General features: G+C 34.4%; 1 protein-coding gene across 7 annotated transcripts in view; it reads right to left on the bottom strand.

Annotated features, from left to right (window-relative positions):
* SNTG2 (syntrophin gamma 2) overlaps positions 1 to 23,986 on the bottom strand; it is a 291,451-nt gene that overhangs the window by 76,832 nt on the left and 190,633 nt on the right. For all 7 annotated transcript variants that reach the window (XM_084512370.1, XM_084512371.1, XM_084512376.1 and 4 more), the window contains one exon: positions 10,169 to 10,296. In XM_084512370.1, coding sequence (XP_084368496.1) covers positions 10,169 to 10,296 — 128 coding nt within the window. The remainder of the gene's footprint in view (positions 1 to 10,168; positions 10,297 to 23,986) is intronic.

The following is a 23,986-nucleotide window of genomic DNA, read 5'->3' as shown; positions in this document are numbered from 1 at the left end:
GATGACACTATCAAGAATTTTACATAATTATTTTAAGTCACTACCAAAGCTCATTAAACTCTTCTCTGAATGAAACACAAGACAAAATCCTTCCAGTTTCCACTTCAATAGATTCATCAGTCATATGGAATTTCCCCTTCTTCCATATGATTGGAAGCATTCTTCATCACAAAGTAGCAATCACTGAATCTATCACATAAAAATAGTCTTACTGTTGCGAGAATTGTTTGAACTCCAAGGCTGAGAAAACTGAAGGCCTTTTACTCATCTTGAAAGACTGGAATTTCACGGTGGTTTCCAGTGCAGTCTGGTCAGAGACAAATATCACAGTTGCTGTGAAGTCACAACCAGACATTGTTTGCCAGCATCTGAATATCATCGCTTTGTCAGGTGTGGATGAAGCATTCCACTAGCAAAGATTAATTGCCAAGAATATGTTTCAGTGTCTAATGTTAGAGATCCTTTCTGCTGATGTGTCTTCTATGGGGAAATACACAAATGCTGCAGATACAGAAAAAGCTCTTTGAAGATGGAAATATTTTCCTTTTAATATTTCATATTAAAATATATTAGTTTCTAAAGCTTCCTGTTTCTCTACCATTTCTACCAAATATGGCCATACTATCTTTAACTCTACACATGAGTGTGAATGGTAACACCTAGAATATTTGTTTTTCTTCAATTCTAGAAATTTGGGATGAATTACCCTCACATTTTCTATTATTTTCATATTTGTATCCCAATCTGAAACTTTCTTTCCCACAAGCATTTCCACTAAATAGCATGAAGCACTGGTTTCTTTACTCAGCCTATTTTTATCTCACTTTTACTGTGAAATGTCTTTTTTTCTTCTTTTTATTACATTAACTTATTTTAATAAAATAAATGCTGTCTTAGCAAGAGTAATGTTAGTTTAAATAATAGATGGGCATTGGTAGACTTAGTTCTCTTCCTGACATTGACACTTTTCATCAATTAATATTAATAAAACAAAAAATGGCAACTGGGAGTTTTGTGATACAGAGCAGTTGGTAAATAAAGAGGTGTTACATCAAAAGACTTTTCTAAGAGAAAATCTATTTTCAATGCCAGCTGGACTGCAAAAAGCTGAATTTTTGTGTTATTGGAGGGTAAGGATTTCAGTCATTCAGTCTTTCTTCCTCCTTATGTCTGAATTCAATTTTTATTGCTTTTCTTACAGAGTTTTCTAATGGCTTGTTTACATTTCTGTATGACTCTCTTGCCAGAATTTCTATTTCTAATTAGCCTGAAGTATTGTGGATTATGGAATGAAAATTCACCCCCAAAAAAGAATTGTCTAAATTATTTAATCTCTTTGAAATTGTGTTAAAAAATAATGGGGTGTACTACTGTAAATGAAATACAGCCTCAAAAAATGGGCAAAGTTGCTTATATAATTAGACTGCTAACAGAAACTATTGAGCTAAAAAGCTATCAAGGTATTAAACACATGCTTGGATTGCATGTCGAGTTTGTTTCTTTTTTTTAATGAACATTTTGCTTCCAGTATTGTAACTTTGCTTTATTTTGTATTAAACTCAGAGTAATGATTTAAGATAATTTGAAGTGACACAGACATTTTGCTTCTACAGATACTATCTAACTGATGCGCCACTAACAGCTCCCAGCTGTATCCCATTAAATTTGTAATAACTCACGTAGAAGAAAAAAAAAAAAAAGGATTGTGGGAGATGGGATGGTTCTAGCATTGATTAGGTGTCTTATCCTGTACCCCATGAAGTCACACAAAAAGTTACGGTAGTACTGCTGATGGGAACTAACAGCGGTACTGTCACCAGCTGAAAAGAGAGTAGTATGCAGGTGTGAGATACTTGGCTTTGTTGCAGAGAGAAAAATCTGTGGAATTACAGTCTGCCAGACTCAGCGTGCTTTACTTGTTGCAGAACAAAGAAAGAGGTTGAGGAGCCTTGCTGGAGAACAGAAGCAGCCTGAATGACTGAAAGACATATGAAGTATCACTGTGCTACTGTCCTGTCTTGAGTGCAGAACAGTAGTAGGATGGGTCACTGTGGTGGGGTGGAGAATGGAATATATGTATCTTTATCAATATGCGTTTTATAATTTCAGCACAATCATTGGTTTTTGATAATTCAAGGGAGAGGATTTCAATTTCACCCCATTCAGGCAAACAAAATTCTGTTGCCTAAGTAGGTGAGAGGCAACGGACACAATTTGTAACATGGCAAATTCCAATTTGACATCAGGTTTTTCATTTTTTCATTTTTTTTTCTTTTGTTTTTCCCATGAGGATGATCAAATACCGGCACAGGTTGCCCACCAAGTTTGTAGAATCTCCATCCTGGAAGGTGTTCAGGAGATGGCCCTGTGTGATGTGATTTCATTAGACATGCTTTGAGCAGGGAACAGGACTGGGTGACCGCTGGCATCCCTTCCAGCCTGACTTATTCTATGATTCTAGAAGTGAGACATGCTGAACACAGGAACTATTTTGGTTTAGCGTAAGGGACTGTGTGAGACAGAAGAAACACAAGACATCCTTATTTCCATCCACTGACTCCAAGGTGAGTCCAGGGATTTAGTGTATTTGTAGGCAAATGACTACCAGATATCTACAGTCAGATGAGATGAATCTCATCCATTAAATTCGAACCTCACATAGATTTTGAGCATGTGAATAGTCCCAAAGAACCTATGCGATCGTCATTTTACCTTAAGTTATCAGCATGCAGACAAATTTTTAGATTCTCCTTTGTGTTCCTTTGTCACAATGGAAACATGCTGGAGAGGTTAAAATTTTAAATAATAAACCACCAAACTGTATTTCATATTATTCATTATAGGAAGATCAAATTTATCTTAATGATGTCTTCAGAGCTGACTTAATAGGTCAGTAGCGTAAATCTCAAATATAATACACGATTTTTTCTTTCTGGCACATATAAGATGGCTAACACAATACACGGACAATTTTTACTGGACTGCCTCCCATTTTAATGCCAGCTAAGTTTCAGTTTCAAGAACTATATGTCTTTTGACATAAGGGGAGTCTATAAGTCATGACAACAACTCTTTGTCATGACTACAGAGTTCATCAGGGTCATTATGTTTAAATTATATGCAAAAGATTACTTCTTGAACATTTTCAGTTCTCCAGCTGATTTGAATATACTGTTTATACTGTATAAGGAATTCAAACACATTTGTTAGAGAAAAATACATGGCCATGTGCTTGATTTTCACTTAGCACTGTGGCAGGTTTACTTTGAAATCTAAAACCTGTCTGCTTTCAGAAGAAAGAACAATATACCTTTATCGTATTTTTATTATTACTATTATTGATAATACAATGCAAACCAGGTTCTTTCCCATAACACCCGTCTATGCCTCTGAAAAAAATGCATTTCTGGAACAAAAAGATACTGTGAAAAACAACAGTGATAAAGCTAAATAATGAGCACCACAGGCTACATGCTTCAACACATTCAGCTAGCTCCAGAATTCTTTATTGCTATTTTGGTGTCAAAGTTAGTGGGAAGAAAGCAGACCTGCCACAGAACCTCAAGGCTATTTATCCTGAGGCATTTAGTGGGGACAGAGTCTTGCTGAGCTAACTCTGGTGGATTAGAATTTAGTATTTTGTCAGCAGAAGAAAAGATAACTTATGTCTCACTTCCTCCAGAAACAGAAAAAAAAGGTAATAATTCTTTGAACTCTGTGGTAATATTAATATACACAATCCCCCGGAGTAATAATTTGTTATTTGTTATGTATATATATATTCTTTTGTTGTTGTTGTTGTTTTGTTTTTGTTTTTTGGGGGGTGGTGGGGAAGGGAGGGAGGAGAAGGATTTATTTTACATTTCCTTTTCCACTGTTCTGTCTTCTAAAGGAGGTTATTTACTAGAACTAAGAATGAAGAGGTGCCACATGAATTTTCCAGAGCAACACAACTTCGGGGGAAAGGGCGAATGGTTCCCGCGTACATTCGTGTGCTTAGCTGCAGTACAGATTTTAAAACTAGATGCTAAATATTGTGAGGATGAAGAATAAAAAAAATAAACCACCTCACTCTCCATAAGTTGGCTTCCTGCAACTGAATAGAATTAAAGCGATGTGTTTGAGCATGTGACTATATTGCCCTAGACTGCAAAGCAGCAGCAATTCCCTTAATTTTGATGCCATTGATTTTTGATGCACTTTTAGACTGCAAATATCTTGCATCCAGAATGTCTAAATTCTGGCCAAAACATAAGGAACAGGTACTAAATTGGTCCCTAACTTTAAGAATCAGTATTCAGTGCTGATCTTTATTCTAACTGCATGGCATAGCTCCTGTCTAGCTCCTTTTTCCTGCTTGACTTTTCTCTGAGTTAGCCCTTATTTTATATTAGGGTGTGTCAGTCTCTCATTGTGGAGAGATCTACAGAATAACTATTCACTTCTTGGGCATCTCTCTGTTAACAGTCTGTTGAGAAGAGCTTATCCTGTAGCCTGTATTTACCTGACCCCTAGCAACTGACTTCCAGAACATCTTGCTGCTTAAGTTAAATTGTAAAAGTAGTATTAGAAATACTTATTTCAACATTTTTTTTTTTAATAAAAAACACACATGGCAGTGGTCAGGCAGCTAATAAAAATTGGTGGGTAGCACAATTTTAAAAAGAAAATCTCAGATTTCATGACTTTTTCACTTATCAACTTAACAATGTAGCAAAAAGCAATAAATTGTCCTATACATCATATTCCTAAACACAGAAAAAAAGTACTTTATGTAGTGCTAAAAAGCTCAAGAAATTCAGAACAAAGGTTACAGAATAGACTTCCTTACAGGCAGGTACCAAGCTCTTTAGTACTTTATAACTACACTCAAAAATCAATAGGCATGGTAAAAATCACAAAACATTGCCCACAGCAATATGTCACATTTATTACAAGGCTACTAGGTCTAAAAGTCATTGAAAATTGCTTTCACTTTCCATACCTATGCTGAATGGAAAGAAAAAGAAGTTTAAATTCCTTAAGTGCCAAAAAAACCCTCCAGTTGACAAATGTTAAAACACTAGAGCTAAAAGGAGGAAATGTACCTGAAGAGAAAAAAATAACTCTTCTTCAAAATCATGTCATATTTTAAATGGATTATATACATAACGAATTTTTGAATAAGAAGCTGCTACATTTAACAGAATAGTAAAACATATCGTAGAAGCACAGGAGGAAAAAGTCATGTATAGGTATCACGCCCAATGCTTTGCCATTTGCAAGTTAAAAAAAGTAAATAAATCATATATTGCTCAATGCTCATTACTATTAAATCTCATTGCTATTAAATCCTATTTTGCTAACCAGTTAGACAGGACAAGTTCCACTACTACAGAGACGGCTCTAGAATACCACCATTCCAGTGGTTAGAAACCATTGGCTGATTTTTATCCTGATTTATCCTTCCTGTTAACCCAACACCCTAAGAAATCAAAATAGTAGGATATATTTCTATATGATTAACTAAAAACACTGTACACTTAAGTACTGTATCCATTCAAATTTTATGTTTTAATTCGAATAACCAGAATTGTACACAGATTCTAGATCGGGTTTTAGCAATGTTTGTACAATGGTTTTTATGCTTCTCATTTCTAGAAATTGTTTCTCCAGCTATATTCTAAAATATCTGTTTTTCCTTCATAAGTCTGCAGAACAGTGATGTCCCAGGGTTATTTTCTGCCGAACTATGGTATGGACCTAATCCATTCCTTCCTCTGCTGCTGTCCACCAAAAGGCTCCATTAGGCTCCTATGGAAAATGAATTTATTTGTTCTAGATTTTTGTTCTAGTAAGAATCCTTAATGCCATTCCCCTACACTTGGCACTATTATGTTGTATTCCATTTCCAATTGTTCTATCCTTTCATAACATATTGTGCTCTTCTGTGTAGTGGATGCTGATTCTGTCACTAATGATTTTAATTAGTATAATTTTATTTTCTGTATCATCAGTCAGATAGTCCTTAAGAGATAATAACATCCATCAAAACCTTTGCTTTCTTTTTCTACTTACTTTTTATCAGATGTTATTCTCTTTCGCTCCTTAGCAAATCGAAAATAATACCAGAATTTAATTAAGTTGTTTTTGTAATTGGGATCACGGCTACTAGGGCTTATAGGTGCTGGACCAGAGTTACTTCCAGCTCACCCATTTCTTCTGCTCAGTTTCCATCTTCCAAATACGTATTTTTTTTCAGTCTCTAAACTTACAGTGTTCAAGAGGTTATAGCTATACTACCTTCACTTAAAGCATCAGTCAATACAGCAAACAAAAATGATTACCTAGGGCTGTCAGTGCCCATTGTAAGGACTAGAAATACCTACACATAGTTCCAAATAAGGTTCTATATATTCTGTTAGAAAATATGAAAGATCATAAATGACTAGAACTATGTTCTTCATCTTCTATGTGACTACTGGTCTTTACCTTTCTATCTTAAAAACAAAAAGTCTGCAAACGACATCAGGAACAAAAAATTATTTTGGGTAAGCAAGGCTTACTTATTCCACTGTTAAACTTGCATCACATTTAGTGACCAACTCTGTCTTTAACAGTCAAAAAATGTTTCCATTCCTAGCAATTGCGTGTACTCACAGGAGCAGAATTCTCACTGTCCATACTACCTTAATAGTTACAGAGAAAAATAGCACAAATGGACTGGCGAGAACTGTAAAATTATAAAAGTAGTGGTGCTATATAATGAAAGCAAGGACATTTAAAAGCCAATGAACTAGTAAGTAATCAAAAAGAGCAGACTAACCTATACGCTACAAAGAAATATTCAAATATATTTCAATTATACCATCAATATGAACTGCACTAATTACAAGTGATTTGTGCAGTTAAGATAATGTTTATCTTGATGTTCATACTTTCTGAAGATATAACTGGAAAGATCCTGCATTGAGAAGATGAGAAACATCAACTACGATGTTCATATTTCCTTTAAAATATTCTAGGGTTGGGAATTTTTAAAATTTTGTTTAGTTATGTGGAAAAGAGACTTCAGACTCTTTGCAGTATTTTTTTTTCCATTCCTCTTCATGTATAAGGAAGGAAAACCACCTATCCCATTCTCTTTTTTTTTTTTCTTCTTTTTTTTTTTTTTTTTTCTGTTAATACCTACAGTGCAAAATCTAAAATATATGAAAGATATACTTGTGTCATTAAGTCACTAATCTTCAGACTTTGTGGGAAAAGTCAAATGAAAAATCCAGTGTAATGAAAGTCAAAATATGACTCCTTTTTCTTACACCATGAAAAAAGAATACTTGTCACATAAAGGTGCTCCTGACCATCTTATGACACAAAAGCTAGAAGTATGTATTTTCTTGCCAAAGTTACTGGAAGACTCCAATGAAATACTACAACATACTTTAACCACAAAGGAAATAATATGGCCCAATCTGATTAGATTAGGCTAGATCTGATCTAAACCACACTAAAAAATATGCCATAGCCTATCTGAAAGCTCTAACTATATAACCTGTTTCTAACAGAAAAATAGTCAAAAATATTGAGGAAGATGCTAACAGTTTATACATTGTTATACTCTGCCTTTTACAAAGCAAAGGCATCAAAAAGTTGCCTTTCAGTAATAAATCAGACTCTGCTCGACCTTGTTCCTGAGGTTGTCTGAAAATTAGATTATTAAAACACTAGGAATACATACACATATCTTAAATATGAAAGCAAAAGTGATAATGAGGTCAGAGGGGCTTTCTAGACTGTCTGACAGCAGTATATTACATCAGAACAGCAAGAGTAGTTGGACTCACAGATACTATACTTAGCACACACAATGCTATATATTAAAACAATCGGTTAGTGATTGATTTTAGTAGAAGAGTATGCTATGTGTTCTGTGACCATCTGGAAGAATTTCAGAGGTGAAAAAGCAGTGCTTTCAGTGTTACCTGTGAGTGAATAAATGGCCAAATAATCATACAGGCTTTAATATCCTTTCCCAAGCTGTAATATTTTACAAAGTTTCAAGAGAATGTCAAAAGCTAAAAAGACAGATCATTTTGGTAGAAAAATTATATAGACCTCTCTTTCAGAATTTAATTCAGGGAAAGAGTAGGGGAAATGTCCTTTTTGTCCACCTAGAAGAGAAGGCGCACAGCTGTGTATATGACACCGTAGAAAATAGTTTCAATTGTTCAACGATACAGACTTAAAAATGAGACGGGGCTGTACCAGTGCCAGAGTGCCTTCTCAAGACAAGGATTACATACAGATTCACAGTCTCCCTTTATATTGAAAAAGCAGGAATTCTCCTTACCGATCATATAGACCCTTCCAGACCTCCTTCCCCGTAGTTTTTGTTGCTGACCATGATGTTACATGGCATGGAATAATCATTTGATCAATTTGGGTCAGCTGTCCACATTGTGTCCCCTACCAACTTCCGGTCCACCCTTAGCCTACTTGTTGGGGGTGGGAAAAAGAGATGCTCAGCAACAACAAAAATACTGGTGTGTTATTAATATTATTTTAGTCAAAAATCCAAAACATGGCACCATGCAGGCTGCTATGTAGAATATTTACTCCACCCCAGCCAGACAGTACAGTATCAGAAGATACGTTATTTCAAGGCATTTTCAAAACGTACAGCAGCTGTTTTCAGAAGTGGAATCTCTTGGGATTGCTTCATCTAATGCATAGAGTGCATAGAACAGGAGTTAAACAGCTCCAAACTACCAAGGTGATAACTGAATTCTAAGGTTTAAATGTTCTGTCTTCTTCCACTTATCCTTTAAATTCACAAACATTGATGATGAGCTGATGATGAGCTGATGCTTAAACGTGCACGCATAGATAAATTAAATTAATCCACAGGAGAACCTCTACGACCTGAATGGATTGGAGGCCTGTGATAGACTGGGAAGTGTTGGATCAAATGAACAGGTCAGCTGAAGGAGGAAGGAAGAAAGTGGTGGAGGAAGTTATGAGAGACTTTTTAAAATGGAATTAAGAGATCAGAAGAGGGTGTGGAACAACTTAAAAGTTTTCTGTGCAATTTATTATTATTGAGCTGTGACACTTCATCACAAAGTCTGGGAGAAGAGACGCCAACAGATTTAGGGGACCAATTGCTCTAAGCTAAAGGCAGGATAACTGTCCTACAAAAAAATAAAATAAAATAAATGATAATTCACATCATTTTTTTTTTTGGAAACAGGTAACAAATCTGGTGTAGATAAAGAAAAACAAACACGTTAATTTCTGATACTTCCTGGTAGCAGGTGACCTTAACAGTTGATGCTTCAAGAAGGATTCCAATTCTCTCATTTTCAAAAATCAGAAATATATAAATATAGGGCAACCCATAAAGAAAATGGAAACTAACAACAGTGAACGAACTGCTGTTCTCATAAATATGGAGAACAGTGGACTACTTGAACCACAATTAGTGACAGATTTGTGGCAGTCCTACCACGCTTAAAGGATTGCAGAAAAAAAATATGCATGCTGCAAAATGTTAGAACTTTCTCAAGCATATTATTTACTGAGGCTTCAACAGCCTTCACTTTTGCTTTTACTTATTTCCTGAAGCCCACAACAATCACCTTTGCTATCCTACTCCACTGTTGCTTTATGAACTATTGCCTAAGTATCTGAGATGTGGCAAGATTCTATGATGAAAAATAAAACACTTTGTACCCTCTACTTTGAGAAAATCTGTTGTCAGTATGAGTTCCTATATGACAATGATAGGCACATAACATTTTGCAGAATGTTATCATTTTTAAAGAAAAAGGAGTGTTTACTGACAATATCTGAACTTACTCTATTACAGAGATATGGAGTGAAATGTAATACCTTAAAAATTAATTCAAGTAATGCCAAGCTTAACCTCTGTGCTAGCTGCTGATGCTAACTGAATTCCTAAGGTACATCAGATTACAAAAACATATTTATAGGAGCTATATTTACAGTCTTTTTACTTTGTCTCATAATCATAATGCATGGTATTAATCTCAAGAGAAGATGGACTACATAGATTTTAATAACAAGACTTTCATATCTCCACTCAAAGAATCCTTATGTAGCCAACACTCCACAGTAAAATATTAGGTACAGCTAACTAAAACAGTGCTTCTCCTTTTAGATTACAAACCTTAATTTATCTGTTCCAGCTTTGTACCTCGAGATTCGAGCCATTGACAGAGGAACTGATAAGGTGTCTAGCCAGCGCTTCTCATATTTTGGTTCATTAGCTATGGGTGAAGAAGGTGATGATGGAGCCTGTGCAGAATAAATGAGAATCAGTAAGTACAGTTTACAAAACAACATAGTGCAAAAAACATGAATATTCATCTCTGGCTCTGCTTGTCTCAGAAAGGAATAATATATAGTGATAAAACTATTTAAGAAACTTTAGTTTCTTAAACTCTGTAGATTTAATAACTCAGGAATTTAGTAGAGAAATAAAAACATTCACAAAGAAAGCAATGCTGTCCATCTTGACAATATATGTGATATAATTTGATACTATTTTGACTTAATTTTAGTATTGCCTTAATACTAAATAATATATATTGCCTGAATACTAACAATACATATATTTTTATAACTGAAAATAAGAAGGCAATTTGTTTTGTTTTAATCATAAATGTCCTGAATTTTATCTAAATGCAACGTGAATTACATTTTTGACTTAAACTAATTTGGTCCATGAAACTCTTTGACATGCCTCAATTATCAAAGAAAAAGACACAGTATCCTAATGTAAGTACTACAGGAGTCATTGAGAAGACTGGTTTCTTATTTATGCAACAGACTTTTATCCGTAGTATTATTTAATAGTTGATTTAAAACTCTGTTTTCTTTGTTATCACTACCTATATATGAAATGATGAATTTTGGAAATTTCATCTTAGAAGTTTTCCTTCAAGTGCCTCTATTGGAAAGACAAGGTTGCTGATACTCTCCAAGCAGTAGAGGATGTCCAGATCTCACAACAGTGAAAAGACATACTTTTATCATCTACTCATTACAGCGTACATAAGAAAATGATGTTAAAACAAATGTGTGCAAATGCCAGTGCAAATTAAGCTAAGGGAATTAGCCTGAATATATAGCTATTAGTCAAACCTGAAGTAGAGGTTATATAGATTGTTCAGTCTAGCCATACGTGTAGCATCTTATGTATTGCAACTCAATATTTAATTAATTCATGAAAGCAACACAGTATGAAACCTGATTAAAATAAAATACTTATGAAATTTTAAAAGTTGTCAAAGAACTACTGACACTAAAACTTTCAGGGAACTTCAGAGAAATACACATCTTAATACAGTTGCAGAATATTCACTTTCTTCCTTGAGAAATAATATCCAGAGGTTTACACTATTGTATCACTGACTGAAAGTACAAAACTATGTCTAAACTGTGAAGAAAAATAAAGGAAAAAAAGACAAAGGTGGTAACTGGTTTTCTTTGCAAATGATTTGAAAATAGTGTTTACAGGTAAATATCAATTAAATTATGAACTGATTAGAAAATGATGGAAACCAATGCTTAGCATACCAATTCAGATTTATAATCATGATTATGAGCATATAAAAGGCTTATTAAATGAACAACAGAATGAGCTAGGATTTTCTTACAGAACACATGTAAACAATGCACTTGAAATTTTAAATTGGTATTTATATCTCTGCACTACCATGACATCTGCATATCTCACTTTTCTATAAAGAGAGCCATTACTATGTACAGACAGGCAAAAAAAAAAAAAAGAATTTTAGGTCAAAGTTAGGCATCTATGCTATCTGTATCTGGACCGAAATTACCTGTCCCAGAGGACTTACCAGTAGAGGAGTGAGTTTAAAGATGGTTATTTTTATACGAGCCATAAACATGCACCAAGTAGAACAAAAGCAAATAAACCAAATGATGGACCAGCATCAGCTCTCTCATGCCCAGGTATTAAAAAAAATAAAACCTACCCAAAATAGAGAGCATTCTGGGAATTGCTCCATTTCTATTTTTTTCTTCCTGCTCATAAATCTTTTAGGTTTTTGTTTGCTTCTTTCTTTTTCCTGAAGTTCTTTCTTATAGTCAGCAGCAACTGATCTCTCTATTTCTTTAAATAAATCAAAATACTGACTTTCAGATTCTAACAGGATAACTGAGAGTTAGTGATTGAGGAACACTTCTCTAGTAAATAAAAAAAAAAATGTAGTGAAATTGGCAGAGTTGGTTAACAGTAAAGTATCTTGTACACTGCAAACTCTTTAAGGAAAAGAATCATAGAGTTTCATTTAGAGTATTTGCAATCCCTAGACAATCCAGCTTTCTTTTGACTGAGATCACCTGATGTTCAGTATGAATATTTCATAATCAAGTCCATTGATTAATTCTATTTCATAGAATTAGCCACAAAAAGATGGCTTGAAAGCTTAGTTTAAACTTGGTAATATCATAGTGAGGAAACTGATGCATATTTTAGCATTCTGTACAAATGAAAATCATTGACAGAATGACAGGCAACCTAAAGTTGAAAATGATAACAGAGTCTAACATACCCTGTATTTCTTTTAGTAGGGTCTATTCTGTCTATTATGTAATATTCAATTTAAGAGTATTTTACAGAAAAAAAAAAAAAAAAAAAAAAAAGAAAGGGTCACTAGCAATTTGATATTTCAGTGTGGTCCCTTACACTTCAGTCAAATGCTTTAGTAGGATAACAGCATAAAGAAGAAATATCTCCTTGTAAGTAAAGATAAAAATTTTAGAAAATCTACATCACAATTATCCACTAGATTTGTTAATTAAAGGGGGGAAAACCCTTGGTCAAAATTTATTAATCTCAAAGTTATGATTCTAAATGCTAATCTGTTATAACTTGTGTAAACTCCTAAGGAAATTTGGCTTCTGTAGACTATTTCAAAGTTTTGGTGTTTGATAAACATATGAGAAAGTGTTTTTCAGATGGTTATGTGTTTCACCACCCTAGTTCTGGGTTATACATGTAGAATACATACCTCATGATCCAGACAGTAATGACCAAGAATAGGGAAATGATATAAAGAGGTCAATCTGGCTCAAGTCTCAAATTTCTGTTTCTTACTAAGCCATATTATACTAACCTGTTTATGGTAGAACGGAAATTAGAAACCTCCTTATCTTGTTACAGACAAAAGAGGGCATACACATGGCCACAAGGCCATTGCATAAAAATTAAATACTATCATAGGCCCAGCAGCCCATTTTATTCAGTTTGCCCTATAATCTACTAATACTTCAATCAGAGACAGATCCTTCACTACATCCCTTCAAAATGTGAATAAATGGGGATAAACAACATGGTGAAGAAGCAAGCCAATATAATTTTTGCAAACAGAGGTCATGCTTCAGAAATCTTTTAGAGTTTTCCATGCAGTTAGTTAATGAGAGGACCAATTGCTACGATGTACTTTGGTTTCCAAAAACCACTTGTCCTCACAAAAGATTCTTAACTGATTTGCTATGAAGTAAGGCAAAGCCCTCAAACAAATTAATAATTAGGTTAATAGAGCAAGCAAAATACTTGTTAGTAAACAGTTTTTGCAGCGGAGTGTACTATCAGTGGACTCCCAGATATACATGCTATTCAGCGTACCAATTGATGATGTGGACAAGATGGTAAGCAATAGACTGATGAAGTCAACAATGTGAAACAAGTAATGAAAAACAATAAAAAGGAGATCAAACTGCAAACTGCAGCAGAAGCACCTCATGATACTGAATGACTGCTAAAAGGACAGCTAAAAATATTATAGATAAATGTATGTTAATGCATATGAGGTAAGAATATATTAAATTTTCCTGGACTGTAATGGGTTATGAACAGATGATAAATACTCAAAATAACATCTTGCTGTTGCAGAAAAAGCAGATGTATGGAATTACTTTCAAGCAAATAACGATTAAGTAAACAAAGACTAATTAGACTGGAAAAGAAGTAACTGACATGATTGTATGACAAGTGTATATAAGAACACAGAGAAAGGGACTAGGATATAATGGCACACTTTCCCTAAAAATATAGTAAGATCCTAAAATACAGAAGGATAAAAACAATAAAAGAATGCATTTCTGTATATAAGAAACTCTAGTTCAGGAAGCACCTATCCAAAACATCACTGGAGGTGCAGAGAACATACCCCATAAATAATTCTACATATTTCCTCTATTCTTGGATTGTCTTGAGGGCATCTGTTGGGGACGAGCTTTTTGGCTAGATGATCCTTTGGTCTGACCCAGTGTACAGAGCTGGCTTGAACTTCAAGCCTTCTGTCTACTAAACAGCTGCTGCTCATGCTCTGCACACCATTCCTCCAAAGGACTAAAAAAAAAAAATGACTGTTTAGAGATAATCTCTTCAATTGCAGCTTTTATCCTCTGGTTCATCTCACACCTTTGGCTTTCTGCTGAGATCACCAACAATGTTGCCAATTAATGCCAATTTGCTTGCAACACCTGTCCATTAAGAAATGGATTGAGTACAAAAATCTCATTTTTGACAGAACACTGAATGAGGATCAGTTTGTAATGACACATAATCACTATCCACCTGGGACAGCTGTGTGCTGTTGACCTGGAGGAGGGAATGATCCTATATCCCATTAGCAATCACTGACCTATGAAGGACAACGTGGGCTAGTGCTTTGTTGCTTTTAAAAACATATTCTGTAACTACTCATTATGGGACAACCATGAAGTCATACCATAAGTAGAATGAAAAGGCCTCCGTTAAGTGGGAGACCTAATCAGACATGTCTCTATAATTAAGCTTCCACTAAGAATATAGGAAAGACATAAATAGATCATAGTTCACTGTGATTGTCAACTTTTTATCTTTTTGTGACATATTATTTGCTGAACTTGGGCAACTCAATTATTTTACCTTTTTAATTTTAATTTTAAACTGTCATTGATTCTAAAACCTCTGCAAGAAAAATGTCATGTCCTCAAAAGGAAGCATTTCTGAATCCACACTAGTAATTTAATTTGTCGTTTCTGTTAGGCCTGCACCTTGAAAGCAGCCACAGTGATATTTTAGGATGAATGACATGCTGCTGCTTCTTTAAACACGGGCTTTAGGCAGGCTGAAGCTGGGTTAAATCAGTTCTGGACTCAGAAATACTTACAGTCATGTTGCTCAGCAAGCTTAATCTTGTTTTAAAATATACTTGTCAATTCATAGTATAAACACTGCCTGGTTCGCAGAAAGGCAAGTCTTGCAAAGTCTTCATAGTGGATGAAGGACTACACCTGGAACAGAAATGTATCTATCAAACACGCTCTCATATCACAATTAAGCAGAGGTAATAATAATTGATAGTGTTTTTTCTTAAAGGACTAAACTAATTGGCATCAATGATTTGTTCCCTTGCAAGGACTTTCTTTATTACCATGCTACCTTGCTGCTGCCAGCGGCCTTAAGAAATAAAGAGAAGACAGGACTCCTTATCAATATCTGAAATTTCAACTGTAAGTGCAGCTAGCACAAAGGATTCCACAAAAGGCTTGTGTTCTATATGACTTTCATTTTCTATGAAAACCCCTTAATTTTTGCACTTTTTTGCTAAATTATGCTTGAGGGTTTCAGAAGACTGGCAAGATGTTCACTGGAAAATTAACTTTCAGTTAATTTAATTTAAATTAATTAATAAATCTAATTCATGACAGTTTTGGCAAAATCTAAAATATAAAAGAATATAAAAGAAAATAAATAAGCAATTGTGATATGCATTAGGAAAATTTTTAGCTTAAATTCTGCGATCTTGTATTTCATCCTGTAAGACTTTTACTGACAATTCATCCACTTTTTGCTTTAGAAGATTTATTCTTTCAAAGTCTATCATTAAACTCTTGAGGCTGTTCCATGAACTGGTACTTCTACCAAGCGCATGTGTATGTAACAGACATGACTTATTTTAGATTACTACTTGTGATGAACACTGGTTCAATTTCAGATGCTATTATTTATCTTTTGAGCTGTTGTTGTTGCTATTTCCTCTTTATTGAGCGTTGCTGAGAGTTTCTGAAAAGAGTATCAGATATTTCTCTGAAGATATGTGTATGAAAATGCTAGCAATATTAATACAACATTTTATCTTCATATATTGAAACATTTTCCTAGGAAAAACAACTCTGACATTGAAGTGCTAAAACATGGTATAGCATAGCTTAATTTCTTTAAGCTGTAACTGAAAAAAATGGCTAATACATTTTTATGGACTTTGGTAGAAAACCAAAACAACTCAGTGTAGTTAATACTAACTTAATCGCTTTTTTTTTTTTTTTTTTTTTTTACAAGCTGGAGAGCATCTTGTCAAAACTCTATTACTGAAGATATTGCAGCACACTCAAAAGAAAGCCCTCAATATGATATGCTTTTCAAAGTAGGCATATTTGTCTTACTGTTATTTTGGAGGAAGGGAATTAGAATTATATATTTTCCTGCAGCAGCACTGGAAACCCCTCAGCTCACAGTGTGTTGGTGGTGCTCTCTCTACACGTTTCAGTCAGGTCAGCGACTGATATCTGTATGTATATTGCATATATATATGCAATATACAAATGAATAAATAAATGTATATGTAGGATTAGTTTTCAGGGGATCAATGAACTAATCTGATCGATGTATAGCTGAGCATTTGCTAACACTTATTCTAGGGAGAGACAGGAAACAGAGGCTGCTGACTAACTGGGGAAGAAAACAAGACCGCTCTATTTAGCAGTAAAAGGGTCTTATGTTAGCTGATATTAATCATGGAACAACACAATTACAAGTGTTCAGTAGAGACATGACTGAAATTCTTGCAGTGCCCAGCTAAAGAAACACTTTATTGAGGTATCTATTGTAAAGAGGAGTCAATTAGAGTGTTCAGCTTGTCTCAGAACTCAGAGGGATGTAATGATGATATCAAAATACCTGTGCATTTCTTTGATGTAGCATCAGTTCAGAAGAGGGTCTGTGTTTATTTATTTTTAATGGAATGCTTAGAGGCAGGTGCGCAGTTCTGTGACAGCTTTAAGAAGACAGTAATTATGTGGTAAAGTATGCATCACCAAATCATTTAATAAAGGCTTTTATATGGGAAACAAGCTCTTCCAGATGAAGTAACAATTTGGACAAGTAATTTGATGTCTTTAAAATTCGATGAAAGAAGCAACTTTTAATTATACAGCTCTATTCTACACTATTTTAATCGACACACATTGTTTAATTAAATGGGAAGAAGGTGAAACAGCATGTGAAACAAGGATACTGCCCCTCCATTTCTATTACAGAAAAAATGATTTAATTCCAGTGCTGCATCACGTGTAGGCTTCTGAAATTTAATGCCTGCTCTTGAAGACATGTAGTGCATTTGAATTAATGGATAGTTTTGCAGACACTGAGCACCTATATGTGGTTACATGGAGTCTGTATACGTGTTAGGGTTCTCTGCTGCCCTATTCACTGCAGTAGATACGCATTTAAGTCAATGAGATTGCTATTCTGTCGGTGAGGAACAAATTAAAAATCTTTCAATTATATAATTTTTTCTAGAAGTGATTTACAATGGAAAAAAATAATGAATATTTCATTACAGCTGTGCTGCTAGGTGCTGTACCTTTTTTTTTTTTTTCTTTTTTAAACGAACCAATAAGGTACAAGCCTGACTAAGATATTTTTAAAGAAAATGTATGGACTACTGCACCTTTTTCTTAATTTGTTTACCTTAGGCTAAATGTAATTGGTTCCTGAGTAACCTCAACAACCTTGCCTGCAACACCTTTCCCAGGCATATTCTTTCTTTGGAGGATGAGGGGGGTTGGAAAAGGGGATAAAGTGGTTTTTAATAAATCTCAGCACAAAAGCAGAAAGTAATTGTGACTCTTCTCAAATTATAACAGAAGTCAGGAAACAAAACACTATGTTAAAAGTATATAAGGAAAAATACAGAACAGAACACAGTGTTGAAATTATTATAGTCACTTCATAAATGCAACTGTACTGAAACTTCAGTGTTACAGACCGCTTTTGGCAGCCTTTCATATCCCCAGATGGGGTGTTCTGTCCTTGCTGAGAAGAATTAGCTCAAGGTTAGAGAAATTTTTTGGCCTTCACACACTGCAAATTCCTTGGGACAAATTTGAGGTTTGTCTCCTGCTCCTATCACTGACTGGCAACTCAGTGTCAATTTGTTGCAGAAACTTGTGGAATGACAATGGATGCAACTTTGAGGGAGGACCTGTTGCCTTGATTTCACTGTTGTTTATTATTATAAACCTTTTATGTATATCTGAACCACTGGAGTTCATCTATGCTAACATCACATCTAGATATGGGTCATCACTATTCACCTCTGTTTCCCTGCTGCTCATTACCTGGGCCTAGTATTTGAAACACTAATCTAACATTAACTATGGCAACAGTAAAAGGATCTTTTATAGTAATACTAGTAATGCTTGCTTTCATTTCTAACATTTCATCTTCTAACACATGCAGTCTTCAATCTCATGGATGCTCCCACATATTTTTTCTTTCTAACCTAGGACTTCTGCTACTCCCTGCTAACATACCTGAAAGATTGCTGCTCTTTCTGTTGCCAAAAGTTGATAAAGGATCATAATTTTGTTTAGTCATGCAATGGAGTTTTACATGTATACCTTCTCTTTATAATCTAGCTCTGTCCTGAAGCAGTCCACTTTGTGCCTTTGTAGTCATAAGCAGGAGAACAGATAATGAGGGAAAAGAGAGATGCATTTGTACAAAAATCAAATGCAAATTTAATTCATCCCCAGCTCTCATTCTGCATTCCTGAACATCATAAGCCAAACATAAGAGCATTGGTCATTAATAATAAACAACATTCCCACAAACTTCTTTGTCTGTATGTGCAAATGAATGGTACTCAATGCACTCAGTGCAATCTACAGAGCAATACAACTCTCCGCAAAATGGATTCCTGGTGACTGGTCAGATAACTGCTCCCTACAATCAAATAAGCAAGGTACTCCAAATACTCTAATTACAAGTGTAATTAAAAAGAAACTGTGTAATCACCGCATTTCTACCAGCACTGATAAAAATAAACAACTTAGGCTTTATCTCCTAAGCCATTTTCTTTTCACTGCTGCTGAAAACTACAATGAACAAGTTCATAAGAAATAGGAGAAATGCATTCACAAGAGACTGTATATGGGAAAACAGGTAGAATCAAAAAATGAAAACAGATACGTTACAAAAACAGTTTTTTGTTTGTTTGTTTGTTTCTTTACTTGACACATTATTTATATTGTGATTGTGCTGCACGTTTTTTCTCAAAGATAAACAAAAAAGCCAGAACCTTCTATTTGACCTTTCTTGGTCTTTGATTTCTTTTACTGTGGATAATCCCCACTTAAAAAACTGTAAAACTTCTTCTTGGGCTGTGTGTGAATATCAGCTTAACTTTCAGTGCTTAAGTGAGTACTTTTGAAACTAGTATTAGATGTCACGAAGCTGACATATTGCTCAGTGTTCATTTATTTAGTATCTAGTAAGAATTCCTTTTAATTCAATGCCGTAAGTTCTTTCACCACCATTTTTAAGTCTCTAAGTTTAATAAACAAAACAAAAACCTTAAAAAACAAAAACACAATGTGACGAACAAAATATGACTTAAATTAAGATTGGGAAATTAAACAAGTGTTTAATTTCTGTGCAGAAGAAATGGCTATCCTGATGAATCACATATTAAATAGAAGAAGAAATAAACCCATGGAAAGGATTAACAAGATTAACAATGACAATAGGGATCAATAAAAGATGAGACTTTTAAAAACACCTTTTATTCATTTGATTAATATCATAGCAAAAGTCCTAATCAACTCACAATTAGAGAAAAATAGCACTTTTTAACCTCTAAATCTCAGATAAACAATTTCCTTACTCAATATCAAAAGCATTTTTATCAAAAGCAGATCTAGAGTAGTAGAGTAGGAAGTTATTATCAAATAGCTTTATTTTCTACTGATATGACTTCTGAGAGGTGTTATCAGAAACAGAAAATTTGGATTATTTTTCTCTGTATGTAGAAAGGAAATTGTTTCATATTTTATAGTGGAGAAAAAGGAGTGTGCTTATTTGCAGTGCGTTTTATCTCTTTTCATATAGGATCTCACCACAGAAGCAGTTCAAGGTATTCAGTTCAAGTGTAGCTAGCTATGTCTGTTTTAAGTATTTTCTTTTCTGTTCAGGAAAAGGAAGACGTGGTGATGATTATTTTCATAAAGGTAACCAGCACTGTCTCTCTAAGCTACTTTTTGTATTTAGTAGATTTATTATCTCTTATGCAAATACATTACCAAATGATACGCTATGAATCACAAGTCAATTTAAAGTTATAATTCTTTCATACACAGTGAGAAAATCATGGATTTTCAGATCAGGAGTTGGCAGAGTCTACTGGTATCACACACTGAATCACTATAACATAAAAGATATTGATCTGAAATCTTGAAACTTCTTTAAAGTGAGCTACAGAATGACAAAAATGAAGAATAAAATACAAATTAAGAATGATAAATAGCATGTTTATACTGAATTGGAAGGCACTACAGAAAAAATAAAATTATTGAAGCTTTTAGATGTGGTGCAGCCATTTCATTTCAGCTCAATGGTCTGGTTACTTACTGCATTGAAGTATCCATCAGCATAGCTTTTACCCTCAGTACAAGGGTCTCCAACACCTTGCATGCACTCTCTTCCCTTTTTGGGGAGGTTTGGTTTGGGACTACTGGTTTGGGACTGAGCTGTATCATTCTCTCACTCTGAAATCAGGACTACCATATATGTTAAAGACATAGGACCTACAGGTCCCACCAGATGTTGGGCATCTGTATTTTTCCTTTTTATAAACTGTATGTGGTGCTAAAGTAGGCATCTTTCTTAAATCAAAACTTTTTAATTGAACAGATGAAACAAAGACAGTAAAGGAAAAAAAAACAAAAAACAAAAAACAAAAAACAAAAAAACAAAAAAAACAAACAAACAAAAACAAACAAACAAAAAAAACAACAAATAAACATGTAAGCAAGTTAGAAAATTCTAAATGCTTGTTTCATTTCATTTAACCAACTAAACTTAGCATACACTATCAAAATTAAATTAGAATTCTTAAATTACATGATCTATTCTAGTCTTAGTCCATTTATCAGAATATCACTTTTAGACAATTCAGGGAAGTTGGATATTCAAAGAAGTGAAAAATTACTACGGTTTCTCTTTGAATGGCAACTTTCATACTATTTAATAGTGTCTTAGCAATTGGTTTTATTTCAGATGTCTTCTTTGTCTATTTGTCCAGAGGGCTGACTTGGAAATCCAGCTAGGAGAATATCCCTACAGTATTTTCTCCATTGTTTTGTAGTTAGAATCCTTCATCTACATGTACTATAATCACTGGCCTAGAGAGTAGCTCTTCTAAACCTATGTTCCCTGAAATTTCAGAGTATGATTAATAAACCATGTATCAGATACAGATGAATGTATCTGATACTACCAGTCTCTACAGCGTTTGTCACACTGCTCAAGCACAAACCAACTAGGTGTGAAGAGAGCACTTCATCTCATTTCTCTACGTTCAGGGCAAGCCCTCTGAAGCACTCTACTGCAAACTACTCAAATATATAGGAAATATTTCTATAAATCCTGAAGATGATATCAAATCACATATAACAGATGCTTCACAGAAGATATAATAAAGATATATCTAACAGAGGCAAGCTAGCATGAGAACTGAAAATGGTGTAATCATATTAGGCAGAGACAGCTTGATGTTAATACGGCTAAACTACTTCCTATATGATACAAACTAGTAACACCACAATATATTCTGGTGTCATGCAAATGTTACTGCCTGAGATAGCATTAGCTCTGGTGTCTCTGTATTACTGGTTTTCAGAACAGACATGCTGAATGACAGTCTGGTAAAACTACCATAATAATCATTCTCTACTTCCTGTCCTTTCCTTTAATATGTATGATTTTTGAAGTAGCATCCATAAATACATGTGCATTGTCATTAATATAGCAAGGATCTGACTGTGGTTAAGAAGGTACATACAACATGATGTAACAGATCATTCAGAGTGAGTCAGATCTCCCTTACCAAGATGGGGTTTAAATACTCCTACTGGGCAATACAGTCAGTGGGAATGTCAGTCCAGCTCTTGCTTTACTGAAAAAATGAAAATACCTAATTCAAATTAGAAGCATCCACTACTTGGTACCTGAAAAACATGCAGTTCTGAAGATCTAATCACAGCTTATCTATATCTTAGCTGGATAGATGTCCGTCCAAAAGATGGACTACCTCAAAAGCCAGCCGTATCAGCATAGAATACATAGAACCTTGCTTTTGTACATTATAAGAATCTGGCAATTTTTGGTTTTATTTCCTATGAAGTGAGATTGTGACACTTTTACTGGCTACAATGTAAATTGTTTTGCTTAGCTTCACTTCTAGGTCATTGTGTCTGGTGTGAGTTCCTCTCATGACTTTTTGTCCAGCTTCAGAAAAAGACAGAAAACTGCTGTATATAAACAAGTTAGTACCTCGATATTCCCCGTTCTGTTTTTACAGAAGCTTACATACAGTCTTTTGTGTGCTACCTTGGAAACTAACTCTGAATTACTTTGTGTTACAAGTCCATAAAACTCCAGCCACTTAACTTTTGTAATGTGTAGAATTCCAAGCGTGCAATCCCCATTGTATAGTCGTAATGATGACTGAAAGTTATTATGGCACACATTTTAGCAGTTAGTAGGCATTAATTTGCTAAAGCATGCTAATGCAATCAGAGGAAATCACCTGACCATAGCCCTCTTCATATAATGCAAGCACTTTGAAGAAAGGACTTGTTTGGCTGCATAGCAGCCGGTAGACAGGCATTGCAGAATAATGGACCCTTATGGCAGATGTCTTTGTTTGTTTGTTTTTTTGCTAAGACAACAGTGCAAGGTAACCAAAGGCAAAAATTATCTGGATAATTGCAAGCAAATAAACATGATATCTTCAGTATCTATACTCAGTTTGGACCCCAAGCACTAAAGTACAGATATTAAAACAGAACTGAATGCTTTATTACTTATCGTATAAATATTTGCCTATTTATATTACCATTTATATTACCATATATATATATTTATCTGATGAAAAATAGCTTTAAGGATTAATTTAGAGAGGTAGTGGTCAAATGTTCAAAACTTGACAGAAGCAGCAGACACATGACTGGAAAAAAAAAAGCAACAGAGGTCAGCAGAAGCCTGTACTCCATTCACAGGGCATTCGTTCTTTACAATGTAATATCCAACTGAAAAGAATACAGCTGCAATTAGTTGAGCTAATCAAGTTTTCAGCATGAACCGCTGTTCTTATACAGCTATTATTTACATCTTCAATCTTCATTTTAAGAAGACAGCAACATTGTCACCTACTAAAACATCTTATCTTCCTTGGTTTTGACAATTTCTATCTTTCCCAGAGAAAATAATGTATTTTTTCCCACAATGCTGCACTTAATTCAGTCATAGATGTTTGCTGCTGAAAAAAAGTAAGAAAGAACCATCCTCTGGATTGAAGAAATAGACTTGTTTTAAGTCTGCTTTCTCATTTTATTTTTTTCCTCCTTTTTTCCTTTTCATCAAAGTTTGCTTCAATAATTCAACCTTAACATTCTCGTTTGAATTCCATTTGCATTTCAGCATCTTTACTAAATTTAATAGCACAATGCTATAATTCAACAAAATATGTTAAAAATTGACATGAGTTCATCTCCACACAATGATCCAACCTTGTTGTGATCATTCTGAGAAGCTTATCAGTGTTGCCTCATAGCAACTGAGAATAGCAACCATGTTGGCTACTTCACAAGTATATAGAATTTTACAGCATAGGCACTTAAAAAA

The sequence above is a fragment of the Aythya ferina genome (assembly GCF_964211825.1).
Source record: "Aythya ferina genome assembly, chromosome: 3".
Lineage (NCBI taxonomy): Eukaryota > Metazoa > Chordata > Aves > Anseriformes > Anatidae > Aythya > Aythya ferina.
The sequence above is the reverse complement of the archived record's forward strand: the minus strand, read 5'-3'. Positions and strand labels throughout refer to the sequence as shown.